The 15,449-nt window shown below is 37.0% G+C and overlaps 1 protein-coding gene across 3 annotated transcripts in view; it reads left to right on the forward strand.

The window, feature by feature from the left end:
- The window catches only part of TWSG1 (twisted gastrulation BMP signaling modulator 1), a 75,298-nt gene extending 61,083 nt beyond the window's left edge, over positions 1 to 14,215 (forward strand). For all 3 annotated transcript variants that reach the window (XM_039219077.1, XM_039219075.1, XM_039219078.1), the window contains exons 4-5: positions 10,515 to 10,781; positions 13,377 to 14,215. In XM_039219077.1, coding sequence (XP_039075008.1) covers positions 10,515 to 10,781; positions 13,377 to 13,558 — 449 coding nt within the window. In that variant the 3' untranslated portion in view covers positions 13,559 to 14,215. The remainder of the gene's footprint in view (positions 1 to 10,514; positions 10,782 to 13,376) is intronic.
- The last annotated feature ends 1,234 nt before the right edge of the window (positions 14,216 to 15,449 follow it).

Consider the following 15,449-nt stretch of genomic DNA (forward strand, 5'->3'; position numbering starts at 1 on the left):
AGATTAAGAAAAGCCGCTCTAGACAACGCATGTCCCTGTTTCTCAATTTCAGTCATTATTTGTCTCACCAGTGTCCTTTTTTGCATCACTGCATCTTCTACATATCATCAGACAAATTCCTTCTTTCTTTCTTTCTTTCTTTCTTTCTTTCTTTCTTTCTTTCTTTCTTTCTTTCTTTCTTTCGGTAAGCTGTAGTTTGAAAACAATAGGAGTTTGTTTTCAGAAAACGGTAATTATAGTATTAATTGACGAAGCATCAATTCTTTTTAAAACTGTATGTACTCACTAGGGATTCTGATTTACTGCCTATCTTCATGCTGAGGAAACTAAGAGATGACAACTTCCATCCACTCTTATTGCCCTCTCAAAATTAGGTCTTTTTGATCATGAAATACATTCTGCCTTAGAGATCTAGCAGTAGTGGCTACAGTCTCTTAACATATGTTCCTTTAATGCAGCTGTTCCCAAACTTTTTTAAATCTCAGAACCCCTTTATACTCTGAAAAATTCAATTTTTAGTGATTCTTTGTGTGGTTGAAACCTGTGAAGAAAATCCAACCTCACACAACTATATAATTGGAAAAGAAAAAAGTATTTTAATAGCTTTTCCAGATAATTGTGTATATTCCTCTTTGATTTTATACCCAAACTGGACAGGTAATAATTTCTTAAAGGTTAGTTACAAAGTGGAATCTAAAACCAGATTCTTAAATTCTTTATACTCTGTTACATAAAAATCCATTGATCTGTCTTGGACTTTGAATAATTTTTTTTAATGTCTTATTTATTTCTGAGAGAGAGAGAGAGAGAGAGAGAGAGACAGCATGAGCAGGGGAGGGTTAGAGAAAGACGGAGATACAGAATCTGAAGCAGGCTCCAGGCTCTGAGCTAGCTGTCAGCACAGAGCCCGACGTGGGGCTCGAACCCACGGTCCGTGAGATCATGACCTGAGCCAAAGTCAGACACTTAACTGACTAAGCCACCCAGTCACTCCGAGCTTTGAATAATTTTTACCCTGTATAACTTTCTAACATTATGTATCAGTCATTTGGAAGATTATGAGTTCACTGAATTATGTAGATTTTCCAAATATTGACACATACATTATACAATATAAAAAAAACCCACATTAGTTTATTTTACCACCAATCCCATCAGAAAGGTATGGAAGTATTGGGAAACTATCAGGTCATAGTTCAGATAGAAGTTCTCTAAAATTCTAATTTTTGTTTGAAAACTTTGTGTTTTATCATCACGAACAAACACTGAGTTGTATCCTTGAAGTGGTATGTTTACTTCATGCATTTTCAAGAAAATGTCTGCTACATACACAATTCTTCACAGTCATAGTTTGTCTGATAGTCATTTTTCTTACATGAAAATAGTGTTCCAAGGAAAAAGTGGCTAGTTCAGCTTGCAACTCAACAAGTGATTTCCTGGAGACGGGTGTCATACTTAAGTATGCAGCAAGTATTTTCTGTGTGGTTCCTAGTTTGTCACACAGAATATTAAAAAGTCATGTACTCAAGGGTCTCTATTTAAAGAAACTAATAATTTTTATTTGCTCCATTAAGCATTGTCTTAAGTGAAATGAGCCCTTTAAAAACACCCAACACTATATTTGGTGGTGAAGAACACAATGACTGCTGGTAACAGTTTGGTACCACTGCCTTGATTCAAGTCAAGTTGCCAGATGTTCTTCTCATCATTGCTTTTGGACCATCAGTGCCAGTGTCAGACCTGTAAAACAAACAAGTATTATGAAAATTATTTTGATGGTATGACTCTGAAAGGATCTTGGAGACTCCACAAACTTCTTAGACTATTCTTTGGGAACTGCTATTCAAATGTATCCTTTTTTTAAATATCTGAAGTATTATATTTATATTCAGTTTTTAGAGAAAACTCCTATTGAGGTAATAATTTTGCATATCCAAGTAGGTTACTTAAGGTGAAAGTATTGTGTTGAATTTTAGGAAAATAGAGAAAAGAAGGACCTTCAATATCAACTACTATTCACACAGCTGTATTTTCCTTTAAAATATAATTTAAAAACTATAATTACTATTTTACATAGAGTATTTACTATGTAGTTACTATGTAATACTATTTACATACAGTAAATTCAAACAATATAAGAAAGTATATATATGAAATGTCTCCCTTTCTTATATGACCCATACCTCTCCCTAAAGTTAAATATTTCTCATACATACTTCCAATAAAGGCATTTTATTTAATAAAAGTATAATAAACAGAATCCAAGATAACTTTAATTTTTTTAATGTTTATTTATTTACTTTTGAGAGAGAACACAGGCAGGGGAGGGACAGAGAGAGACAGAATCCGAAGTAGGCTCTAGGCTCTGAGCTGTCAGCACAGAACTCAATGTGGGGCTCAAACCCACAAACTGTGAGATCATGACCTGAGCCAAAGTTGGACACTTAACCAACTGAGCCACCCAGGCACTCCTGAATCCAAAATACCTTTAGAATAATATTATTTTTACTTAGAGCAGAAGGCATCTTTTAATACTTTTTTCATTTAGGGAAAACAGGTGAATGATAAATCTCAAAGAGCTTTTGTTTTCTCCTTTTGTTAGTACTGGAAAGTTCTAATTTTTTAGAGTTAAAAAAAGTCTGTCTCCAACAAACTCTAGAAATGAGTAACTTTAGTTAACCACCATCAACAAAAGAGTGATGTGAACTGCTTAATATAGCAACTTATGTTTTAAGTGCAGTGACTAAAGATCCAAGTTTGAAAACAGATCAGTATGGCTCAGTATTAGTGATGAAGAGGAAAGGTGGAGGGAGATGAATGCATGAAGTGGGTAAGGATTAGGCCTTGGAACCCAGTAAGGGAATTTGGATTGCACCCTAAGTATCCTAAGTATAATGGAAACTGACTAGAGAGGATACATTGGTGATATCTGAATTACATTTCTTAAATGATCATTCTGGATACTGTATGAAAGACAGACCTTAGGATATGAAGAGAAGAGATGGGGATCAGTTAGAAGGCAGTTGCAGTAGTTGAAGTAATAGATGATAGTAGAGTAGACTAATATCTAGTAGACTAGATATTAATGGAAATGGTGCAGCTCAAATTCAGAGAATATTTTGGATGTAAGTTGTCAGAGTTTGGTTTGACTTGGATGTAGGATATAAGGAAAGAAGGGAATTAGGGCTAGAACTATGAGTTGAGTGACTGAGGTGGGATGGATCTACAAATCCTATCACTAAGGGGGTCTAGCAACAAAAGACCAGGGTATTAGGTGGATTTGCAATGTGCATATTGAAATTGTCAAGAATGACAATGGGTCTAGGGGTGGAAATGAAAAGGTGATCCAGGTATTGAAGTTATTGGTTAGTGATGAAGAAGTATGACTGAGTGTACAGAAGCTAATAGCCAAAAGGAGGGATAACAGATAGTAAAATTCAGTAACATGCATTTTAAAGGTCTGGAGTTTCTGAAGGAGAATGTGAATGTAAGGGCGCCTGGGTGGCTCAGTCGGTTGGACATATGACTTCAGCTCAGGTCATAATCTCACAGCTCCTGAGTTCGAGCCCCGCATTGGGCTCTGTGCTGACAGCTTGGAGCCTGGAGCCTCCTTCAGATTATGTGTCTCCCTCTCTCTCTGCCCCTCCCTGACTCGCACTCTGTCTCTCTCTCCTTCAAAAATAAACAAACATTAAATAAAAAAGAATGTGAACATAAAATTAAAGCATTTTGGGACAGGGGCGCCTGGGTGGCTTAGTTGGTTAAGCGTCCGACTTTCGCTTAGGTCATGATCTCACGGTTCGTGGGTTCGAGCCCCGCGTCGGGCTTTGTGCTGACTGCCAGCTCAGAGCCTGGAGCCTGTTTCAGAGTCTGTGACTCCCTCTCTCTCTGACCCTCCCCTACTCATGCTGTCTCTCTCCTAGAAATAAATAAAACATTTAAAAAATAAAAATAAAAAAATAAAAAAATAAAGCATTTTGGGACAGCAAGAACTCTGAAGTGTACTTTGCACATACCATATTTGATATGATATCAAAGAAAATAAGGCAGAAGACCAAGAAAGAGAAAAAGATGGGTTGAAGGAAATGATAGCTTTAACCAGGAGGTGATTTAAAGACAGAAGATGATAACTACACAGGAGGCTGTTCTGAGGTCAGTCAGGTATGGCCACAGGAAAGGCTCAATGAGGAAGAAAGTTCTTTATAAATCACAGGTCTCAGGGGCTCCTGGGTGGCTCAGCACCGACTTCGGCTCAGGTCATGATCTCATGGTTTATGGGTTTGTGCCCGTGTCGGGCTCTGTGCTGACAGTTAGCCCAGAGCCTGGAGGCTGTTTCAGATTCTGTCTCCCTCTCTCTCTGACCCTCCCCTGCTCACGCTGTCTCTCTCTCTCTCTCTCAGAAATAAATAAAATATTAAAAAAAAAAGGTCTCTTTAAAAAAAATAAATAATTGACTAACCTAGGAAGGAGCAGTCTCTTCCCAGCCACAAAGCTTTTTCTAAGATGTCAAAACATCGTAATTTGCAGAAAATTAAAAACATAAATAATACAGAGGCTTAAGAGACAACTATGCTGCCTGAAGCAATAAGTGAGGGCCCTGAGAAGCCTATCTCTGAGAAGAGAACGAGTTCCATAGTTAGCATACACTTGAGAAGTGGAATAGTTTTTCAAGATTTGTTGTAAGCTTGTTATCTGTGGTGCACACACACACCCCCAAGACAATTCGTAGCATAGAAAGTACACTACAAAAGTTCAATAAGAAAATATTAGTCCTAGGAATTAAATATAGCAGTTAATTTGCTCATACAAAAATTTTCATAACAGAGAAGTAGAGAGAGTAGTATGATGAGTTCCTATATACCCATCACTGGACTCAACAGTTATGAAAAATATGCCACATTCATTTTATCTATCCTTTCCTTCCTTTTTTTTCTTACTTGGCACAGAATATTTAAAAACAAACTATAGACAGTAAATAATTTTTACCTCTGCATTCTTCAGTTTCAATCCCTAAAAGAAAATACAGACATTTACTTTTTATTTATTTATTTATTTATTTTTATTTTTATTTTTTTTTTATTTATTTCTAGGAGAGAGAGAGAGAGCGTGCGAGCAGGGGAGGGTCAGAGAGAGAGGGAGACACAGACTCTGAAATAGGCTCCAGGCTCTGAGCTGGCAGTCAGCACAGAGCCCGATGCGGGGCCTGAACCCACGAACCGCGAGATCATGACCTAAGCGAAAGTCGGACGCTCAACCGACTAAGCCACCCAGGCGCCCCAGACATTTACTTTTTAAATCATAATGCCATTATGAAACCTACAATATTAATAATTTCTTGGTATATCCTAACATTCCAGTTCATAATGAAGTTTCTCTGTTTGTCTCAAAGGCGTGTTTACGTAGTTGATACGTTCAAGTTGATCCAAACAAAATGCTTATATGGTATCTGGTTATGTGTTGTTTTTTCTTCTCATGCCATTTGACATATTGAAGAAGCAGTATCAATTTGCCTGTAGAATATCCCATATTCAGGAATTGACTGTTTACTTCCTTGAGTTTGTCATTTAACTCATTCCTCTATTCATCTGTATTTCAGTAATTTGAAGCTAGTTGTTAAAAGTTTGACTGGATTCAGTTTAAAATTTTGGGCAAGAAGACCTGATATAAGTAGTGCTGTGTGAAATATAGCTGCTTTTCAGTATTTTATGGAGTTCGTGGAAAAAAATCGTTTTATCTTAAAATTAGAAGTATTTTCCTCTGATAATACAGCACTGGACAAGGAAATCCTATCATACTGTCTGTTTTTCAGTGAACAATATTCATGGGGTCATGTTAAGGCAAACTGCTGTTTGCTGGTTTTCAACTTTCAAAATCAATGTATATTAAGACAAGAAGACTTCATTGTATTTAGGCAACAGAATGTTGTAATTAATTTTGTCAACATAAGTTAGGAGAAGTTGGATGGGGAAAGTGGGAAGACACTGCTGGCATCCTTAGCTGCAGGATAAGAGATATGGAATAAAAATCAGAAGTTTAAGTATTTTTCAGACTGCAAAGGAAACAAATTATAGTATTAGAATAATATAATTATTAGAAATACAGGGGAGAGAGGTTAGTGTGAATGAACTTAATCTTCATCTCTCATATAAGAGGATTAATAGATAAGGTCTAAGATGTTTTTACTGCTTCTGGTAAATTAATCATTATTTAAATTCTCATGGAGGTAACCACCAGAGAAACTTAAGAACAGACTTTTTTTTCTTTTTTAATGTTTATTATTGAGGGGGGGGGCAGAGAGACAGGGAGACAGAGGATCCGAAGCAGGTTCTGTGCTGACAGCAAAGTGCCTGACGTATGGGGTTTGAACTCACGAACCAACTTGCAGGATCATGATCTGAAATCAGACGCTTAACCAACTGAGCCACCCAGGCCTCCAAGAACATTTTTAAAGTGGCTGTGTCTGGGGAGTGGAATTAGGGGTGGGAAGAGTGGAAAGCACTGTTGCTTCTTTGTTGTGCATTTTTCTGGACTCTTGTTGCTGTTTAACCATGCATATTCATTATTAAGGAAAGTAGTAACTTTCCCCCTTAGTCTTAATAACTACCCTAAAATGTGGTTTCATCAAGTAAGCTCTACTTTAACATTAGTTTTCAAAGGTATGAAGACTCAGGTCAGATATATAAAAGAATTAAGCACACATCAGAAAAATTCTTTGTACTTAGTACTTGTAGATCTAGAGCACAATAGTACTGAATTCTGGCTTGCTGAAACAAATTATATCAAAGTTCTCTGCACTTAAAGGACTTGGAATGCTCACCTTTTCAATGGTTGCCATTTGTTTCCTGATTTGAGGCCGCTCTGACTGCCGTGTGCAGAGCTAGTATCTTTAAATTTTTAGTTTTTGAATTTCACTGTAGTGATAGAATGTCACAAAGTAACAAACTGCCTCAAGACAATGATCCTAAAGCTAACAATTATAAACTTCAGGATGATAGATGCTTCCCAGAGAAGTTTTCCTAATTATTTTAAGCTGTGAGTGGTTAGTAATTTTCTCCCCAGAAATTGATCCACCGTGCATAATGAATACAGACAACTAAAGAATTTCCAGGGATGCCTGGGTGGCTCAGTTGTTGGAGTGTCTGACTTCTGATTTAGGTTCAGGTCATGATCTCACGGATGGTGGGTTTAAGCCCTGTGTCGGACTCTGTGGTGACAGCGCAGAGCCTGCCTTGGATTCTCTGTGTCCCTCTCTCTCTCTCTCTCCTGGCCCCCTCACACACAGTCTCTCTAAAATAAATTTGTAAAATATTAAAAAAAAAAAAATAGCTTCCAGAAATTTTAAAAGGTTGCTTTTCCTGAGTGAGATAAATCCCACATACCATTGAAAGATCAGATTTCATAACTCCCCATGCAGAAAGAACACAGAATTTGAAGAGTGCTTCCAGCAAGAAATGGAGGGTCAAAATCCGCATTGCCTAAGAAAAGCCTCTAGTGATGATCTCTCTGAATGTAATCCTAGCTGAAAAGAGCAAGATATGTGAAAGCTTTAAAATCATGCCGTGAAAAAATATTATCTAGCAAGCATTTACTTTATGTGTACTGGCTTTAATGCAGTGTATTCAGATTTAAATTACAAATGTTTTTGGCCTAAGTTTGTTAAATGCATAAAACTCTCCCCTCAAAACTTTTTTGAATGTAATGAAATCTCTGCTAATGAGCCCTGAAGTTTGTTTAAAGTCTCAGTAGATGTTGAGTTTAGCTCTTCCAACCATTGAACTCCGTTGTTTACCTTTTCGTCTCAGATTACTAATTTTCATTCATTATAGAACCTGGCAGAGGAATATATTATGTTTATTTTATAATTCACGTATTCTAAGTATTATTTGCTTTTCAAAGCCACTTAATGATTATTTATAGAATGTAGTTATTATAATCAGCAGCGGATATGAAATCAGACTGAATCATAATGTTGGCTCTAATCCTAGATTATATAATAGTGGACAAATAATTTAATATATCTGGGCCTATTTCCTCTTTTATGAATAAAGGGGTCCAATTGACCCTTTAATCCATCATTCTGTGTCACAGTGTAAATCATTAAGGTTCCTACATATTAAAAGATTTTATAAAGAATATAAACAGCCTTGTTATCCTCAGTTCTTGCCATGTTCCTTAAACTAATAAAGTGTGGAAAACGTGGTTTTTCCTTCCACCTAAATTTGTAAAATATAGGAATTTATATATTTGGTTTAACTGTTCAAAATTTTGGTCTAAGGAAAAAGAAAAACTCCATATTAGACCTAATAGGTACTAAACCAAAATGCAATATAATTTAGTTTTTATTTATTTATTATTTTTTTATGTATTTATTTTTGAGAGAGAGTTAGAGACAGCGTGAGCAGGGGAGGGTCAGAGAGAGAGAGAGAGATACAGAATCTGAAGACAGGCTCCAGGCTCTGAGCTAGCTGTCAGCACAGAGCCCAACACAGGGCTCAAACCCATGAATCGTGAGATCATGACCTGAGCCAAAGTCGGACACTTAACCTACTGAGCCACTCACGCGCCCCTATAATTTAGTTTTTAAAAGTATGGTATTCACAAAAGAAAATCCAGAGGGCTCTGTTATAGTTATTACTGCTACTAAACAGCCTACCCTCAAACAGAGTGGCTTAAGACAGTACTAATCATTTAATTAGCTAAGAACCTGCATTCTGAGTAATTCCCTTCTGCTCCACAGCAGCTGGGTATTGGGCTACTAAATGATTAGGCATTTTCTCAGCTCTCCCATTCATAACAAAACACCTTGGAAACATTTTCTATAGTCGCTATCCCTAATTCTCCTCTACTGTTTTTCCTTTTTAAGATTATTTTTAGAGGCATCTGGGTGTCTCAGTCAGTTGAGCGTCTGACTTCGTCTCAGGTCATGATCTGATGGTTCATGAGTTCGAGCCCCGTGTTGGGCTCTGTGCTGACAGCTCAGAGCCTGGAGCCTGCTTTGGATTCTGTGTCTCCATCTCTCTGTGCCCCTCCCCTGCTCGCACTCTGTCACTGTTTCTGAAAAAATAAATAAATAAACATTTAAAAAAGATTATTTTTAAAAATAATTCTTTTTCTTAAAATGATTATTTTTGAGAGAGCGTGAGAGAGAGAGCGCGCACATGCGTGGGACAGTGGGGGAGGGGCAGAGAGAGAAGGAGACAGAGTCCCAAGTGGGCTCCATGCCATCAACACAGAGCCTGACATGGGGCTCAAACTCATGAACTGGGAGATCATGACCTGAGCCAAAACCAAGAGTCGGATGCTTAACTTACTGAGCTACCCAGACACCCCAGAAATAATTCGTTTTGAAATAATTTCAAATATAGAGAAAATCTGCCAAAAGAGTGAAGATTCCTATATCCCTCACGTAGATTCCCCAGTTACTAACATTTTATTGAATTTGCTCCATTGTTCAGTACTACTCCCTCTCCATATATGCATACCCAAAGGCGCATGATTATTCATCCTTTTTTGAACCTTCAGAAAACAAGCTTTATACATGATATACCATCACTACTAAATATTCCAGTCTGTATTTTCTAACTAGAACGTTCTCCCGTATAACTAGCATGCTCCTTCCAAATAAGGAAGCCAACTTTGTTTCAACATTGCCACCCCATCCACAAATCTCATTCATATGTTGCCAAATGTCTCAGCAGTATCCCTTGTGATACCTCCTCTGATCTAGGCTCCTATCCAGAATATGTGATCCATTTAGTTGTCATGTCTGTTTAGACTGACATTCAGTCTGAAACAGTACTGTGATCTTTGGTTTGACAGTTTTATTGAGTATAGACTTTGTGTAATATAAGATGATCCTAGACTCCTTTAGTATGTTCCTCATCTATAAGCTTTGGCATCCATTGATGGCTCCCTTCTGAATCAAACACCTCTATGATAATTGCCAGGTGGTGATTTTCTATTTCCTTCATTCCTTCTATATTTATCAGTTGGGCACACTACTAAAAGAAGGAGCTTTTCCTTCATTCACTTATTGATAATATAAGGACTCATTAGTTCCTATTTTATTTATCGGGTGGTAATCAATCATCATTTATTTTGACATTAAAATTGTCTATTTGGCCAGTAAGAGCCCCTTCAAGTTACATCCTGTGTTTTTTTGATATGTCCCATTATAACTGAGCATTTCTGTACTTTTTGGCATAGAAAGTATCCCAGGATCATTTTGTACTTTCCCTGACCCAGCTCTGGAATCAGTCTTTTCTCAAAATAGCTCTGGTTCCTCTTAGTGGAGAGGATAGGTATTTAGAAAACAACATCTGGGCACATGATGTGCTCGATGCTGCAGGGGTGTCATCATTTCTAGGCCCTCTTAGCCAAGAAAGCTAGGAAAATATCTACATATATGTAGAAGCAGCCTAATTTTACTATGTTGGAGCTTTGATTGCAAGATAGTATTGAATGATATTATAGTTACTGAGAAAAATTGACTTTATTTGCTTTGTCCCTTCCAGGTATGTGTAATCCTAGAAACTATAGTGACACACCTCCAACCTCAAAGAGCACAGTGGAGGAGCTTCACGAGCCAATCCCTTCTCTCTTCCGGGCACTCACAGAAGGAGACACTCAGTTGAACTGGAACATTGTTTCCTTCCCTGTTGCAGAAGAACTCTCACATCATGAGAATCTGGTTTCATTTTTAGAAACTGTGAACCAGCCACACCATCAAAATGTGTCTGTTCCTAGCAATAATGTTCACGCACCTTACTCCAGTGACAAAGGTAACTGCCCACAGCTGACTCTCTATCTTGCCCCCTCACTTTCTGTGTGGTCTGTGAAACCTACATTATCTTTGAGTTTGTCTAATCTTAATAAATTATGGACTTCAATGATCCTAATCCCTGAGTAGATAAGGAGGCATGTCAAGCATATTATCACCACTCCTTCACAGTCACAGCGATAAAAGTTGTGTTGGAAGATAGATAACTTGGTTCTAATTTTGGTGTTTATTTGTGTTTGGCTTTAATTGTTCTTTCCATAAGATAGCAACAGTGCTGATTACTTAATATAGCATTGCACACTGTCAGGTAACATTCAGAATGTTCTAGGAAGTTCTACATTTTTGTAATAGCATTGGCACTACAAATGATACTGAGGTCATCAGCTAAATTTCTTTATGAGCAAGTTGGTATTATAGACCTCTAATCTCCAGGTATAAAGTAACCCCAGTACTCTTGGTCAGAAGGGGAATGAAATGAAAGAATGATTTGAATAGCTTTGAGAACCATATTAAAGAATACTTATTAGTGAGGGTTGGTCATTCCTTAATGTAAAGGGCATGCAACTTTTATAATATCTTTAATATTTTCAAGTAAAAGACTCTGCGCAATTTTACTGTGGAAGAATAAGGCAATGATGAAAATTTTATTTCTTAAAATATGAGATGAATTATGCATAAAAAGTATAATTTGTAGTCTTTCTTATTTGGCTTCTTGTTGTGCCCTCCATTACAATCCTGCCTATCTGAAATAGTATGACCTTTGGACATCAGTAGTAAAAGTAAAACAGCATTTGTTAATGATACACAGAGTAAGCATTTTTATTGATTTTTGGTGAGACTACTTTAAAAGACAAATTGTAGATTTGGGAAAACATCAGAAATATATGGAATATGCCTTATTAAGATATTTTGCTACCATTTTCTCCATTAAAATGTATTCAGTATAATACATATTCAATAATAATTCATAAATTTTGTTGAAATATCATTTAATAAAATAATTAGCAGGAAGCCAAGTTTCCTGGGAAATACCAACTGTCTTTGAAGACAAAGTTCAAGTTTCTCCTTTTTGACACCTTCTCTAGGTGCCCCTGCTCCCAGGTAGAGCAAATTACCTCTGATTCCATTTCCCAATATTTGTGTTTCGGTTTGTTGTCTGTTTTTAACTTATAGGTCTACCGTTTAGTACTTAGTTCCTTGGATTCTCTGATTACTCTTTGAGTCCATAATGGCTATTCCATAGTAAGTGTTCCATAAATACTTGTTGAATAAATAAGTGAACGAAAGTTGGTAGATACTAATTACCTGGAGAGTCAAAGCTCCCCTGTCCTGCTCACTGTCAGTCCCTAGTCTGCCTGGTCTCATGCTGTACTGGCCTCCCTGTTTTCCATCTTGACCTGACCCCATCTTCTATACCCAACGGTGGTTCTGCTGTGTCTTGATGCCACCCATTCACTGTGGTTGGACTGGCCTCCATTCCCCAGGCACACTACACTGGTCTTCTTGTGACTTTCCTTATTTTGTTACTTGGTAACTTTGCATTTAATTCTTCTTCCTAATACAAGCCCACTTTTTTCCATTAAATGTTTCCTTACTATTCAGGCACCTGGTAATTTACCCATTCTATAAATGGTTCTGTAAAATAACAGACTTTAATCATGCACTCTCTATTAATAGTTTTTATTGTCTTTTACTTATTTCATATACCTTGTCCTCCTGGCTAGGTTGTTATATGACATTAACCACCAGGAGAGCTAAAAATTGAAACAATCAAAAATAGTTGCATTCGAAAGCAAGACTAGAAATTGCTACTGATAATATGAGCATTTTTAAATAGCCAATGCGGAATTGTGCCAAATACTGCTAATAACCACTTTGCATCATTTGAATTAAGTTTGTTTTATTTATTTATTTTTTGTAAATTCTCAGTGTAGCTTTAGAACAGTATTTTTCAAACTTCTTTTAGCTGGAGAATTCTTTCCTCTAAGAAAATCTTATCAGAAATGCCCAATTTGAGGTGCCTGGGTGGCTCAGTCGGTTGAGTATCCAACTTTGGCTCAAGTCATGATCTCATGGTTCTTGAGTTCGAGCTCCTCATCAGGCTCTGCCCACTTCAGATGCTCTGTCTTCCACTTTCTCTGCCCCTTCTGCTCACATGCTCCTCCCCTCCAACTCTCTCTCTCAAATATAAACTTCAGAAGGGAAGAAAGAAAGAAAAAGAAAGGAAGGAAGGAAAGAAAGGATGAAAGAAAGAAAGAAATACAGACAGACAAGAAAGAAAGAAAGAAATGTCCAACTTATAAGGCACAGCTCTGAAGCATAGCAGTTGTTAAGCCCAGTAATCTTAACTTCAAGATCAAAGTCCAGAATCTGATAACCTGACTAAGGAAGCTTTTTGCCTTTTTCAGCTGGGGCGGGGAACTCTGGCTTTCTTCTCAATATAATTAATACATGTGATCTTTTTTCCTACACCTCATCCTTTGTCCTGTGTAGACTAGCAGTAAGAGAACCAAGAATAACTATTAATATCAGGCAGGTATTAAAGCATTTCCCGCTTTTCCTCTTTCTTGCTCTGAGCTCTTTTTTTCTTTTCCAGAACACATGTGTACTGTGGTTTATTTTGACGACTGCATGTCCATACATCAGTGTAAAATATCCTGCGAATCCATGGGAGCATCCAAATACCGCTGGTTCCACAACGCCTGCTGTGAGTGCATTGGTCCAGAATGCATCGACTATGGTAGTAAAACTGTCAAATGTATGAACTGCATGTTCTAAAGAAGAAGAATGCAAACCAAAGCAATCTAATCAACAAGAAAGATATGAGAAGCTATTCAGTGAGGTCTACTGGTTCCACCAGCATGCCACCTTGTTAAGAAGATACAAAGAATTTGGACAGAGTTAAAGTATGACAAATCCAGTAATGTGTCAAATTATAATTATAACTGCTCTGGTTGAGCAATAAGGCAATAAGCCCTTTCCTCTTAAATACTTTTACAACTTTGATTATATGAGAAGCAAGTACACAGAGAATTCCTTGAAAGATCTAAGGTTTTTGACATAAAACCTGATGTCATTTTTTTCCTTTGCATTCAAAAAGCCTTTGGTTTTGAAAGCGTTAGAGCAGGTTAACATAAGTTACAGTTTCTTCATTTACTACTTACTCCTGGGACACTGAGTTTGTCCAGTCATACACCAGTCTTCATTCACGGTGCCTTGTCTCGTTTATCTCTCCTATAAATAGAGTTGGTAGTCCAGCATATCACCCTGAGAACTCACATAAAAATCACCATTAAAAGGTTAATTTCAAGCCTCGGAATGTGGGTTTTAGAAAGTAAATGCTTACTACATGTTACAATTTAAAACTCTTACATAGGGACACCTGGGTGGCTTAGTCAGTTAAGCGTCCGACTTCGGCTCAGGTCATGATCTCATGGTTTGTGGGTTTGAGCCCCACGTTGGGCTCTGGACTGACGGCTCAGAGCCTGGAGCCTGTTTCAGATTCTGTATCTTCCTCTCTCTCTGACCCTCCCCGCTCATGCTGCCTCTCTCTCTCTCTCTCTCAGAAATAAATAAAACATTAAAAATAAAATAAAACAAAACTCTTACATAGTAGAACCCATCCTGTCATACACATGCTGACAGAGCTTTGGGGAAAGTTTCTCCTTTTCTTATATTCCCCTGCCCAGAGTGCTGATGCAGGTAGTGATGAAGAATTCTGAACAAGAATCGCAAGGCACATTTATGACACTGCATTAAATATTCTGCTAGGGTATAAAGAATTGGGAAGTTAAAGCATTTCTCAGACTTAAGGTACCAGCTTACTGAACACTGGGAATGGGAAATACCTGCCAAATCAGACTCCGCTTAGAGGGCCAGGGAAATGCTTTGTCCCATTGTACAGAGAGCATGGGCAGAGCCACGTTCCCTAAGCTGAATGACAGGAGGAGATAAAGAAGAAGCTTAACAATATGAGCAGGGAAGGTTGAAAAAGCTGGCAGTTCTTACCGACAGTAAACTTAAAACTATTTACATGAATTATTTTGTTATAGTGTAATCTTTCCTTTAGGTTTCCATCTGGATCGAATGTTTTCACTACAAAAGTATAATCAGACAGTGGAAGGTAAAGGGTATGAAATTAAAAAGAAATCTCTGTTTAAGACAATATTAACTCCAAATACACTACAGACTATTTTGTTTTATATGTTTCAGTAATGATAAGCTTAATTACTTTGTGTCCTTCATCATAATAAAATCCCAGTGTCCAAGCATGAATCTAAAACATAAATATTTATATTCCAGAAATTCTTAACTATACAAAATTATTTTTCAGTACATTATGATTTATAAGTAACTTGTAGGAATATCTCTTTGTATGTCTAAGTATTTTAGTACATAAAAATAGATAATGCTCTTAGACACTTTGTATTTGTATTCATTATATGAATAGTAGTTAGTTACAAGATCATATGTAATATCATGATTAACTGTCATAAAATCTAAAGCCTTAATATCTTTCTGTTCTTTCAGACTACTCCAATGAGTACTAAAGGTACTTTAGCCTTTCCAAAAACTTATGGCCTTTTTTTAAAAAAGTTAAAATTTAGCCTCTTACATGTATTTTTTCTTAATAGGAAAACATTGGGATATCTTTCTCTTACTTCTAACT

Source organism: Hyaena hyaena, unplaced genomic scaffold, assembly GCF_003009895.1.
Source record: "Hyaena hyaena isolate Hyena2069 unplaced genomic scaffold, ASM300989v1 scaffold_786, whole genome shotgun sequence".
In the NCBI taxonomy this organism is placed as follows: Eukaryota; Metazoa; Chordata; class Mammalia; order Carnivora; family Hyaenidae; genus Hyaena; species Hyaena hyaena.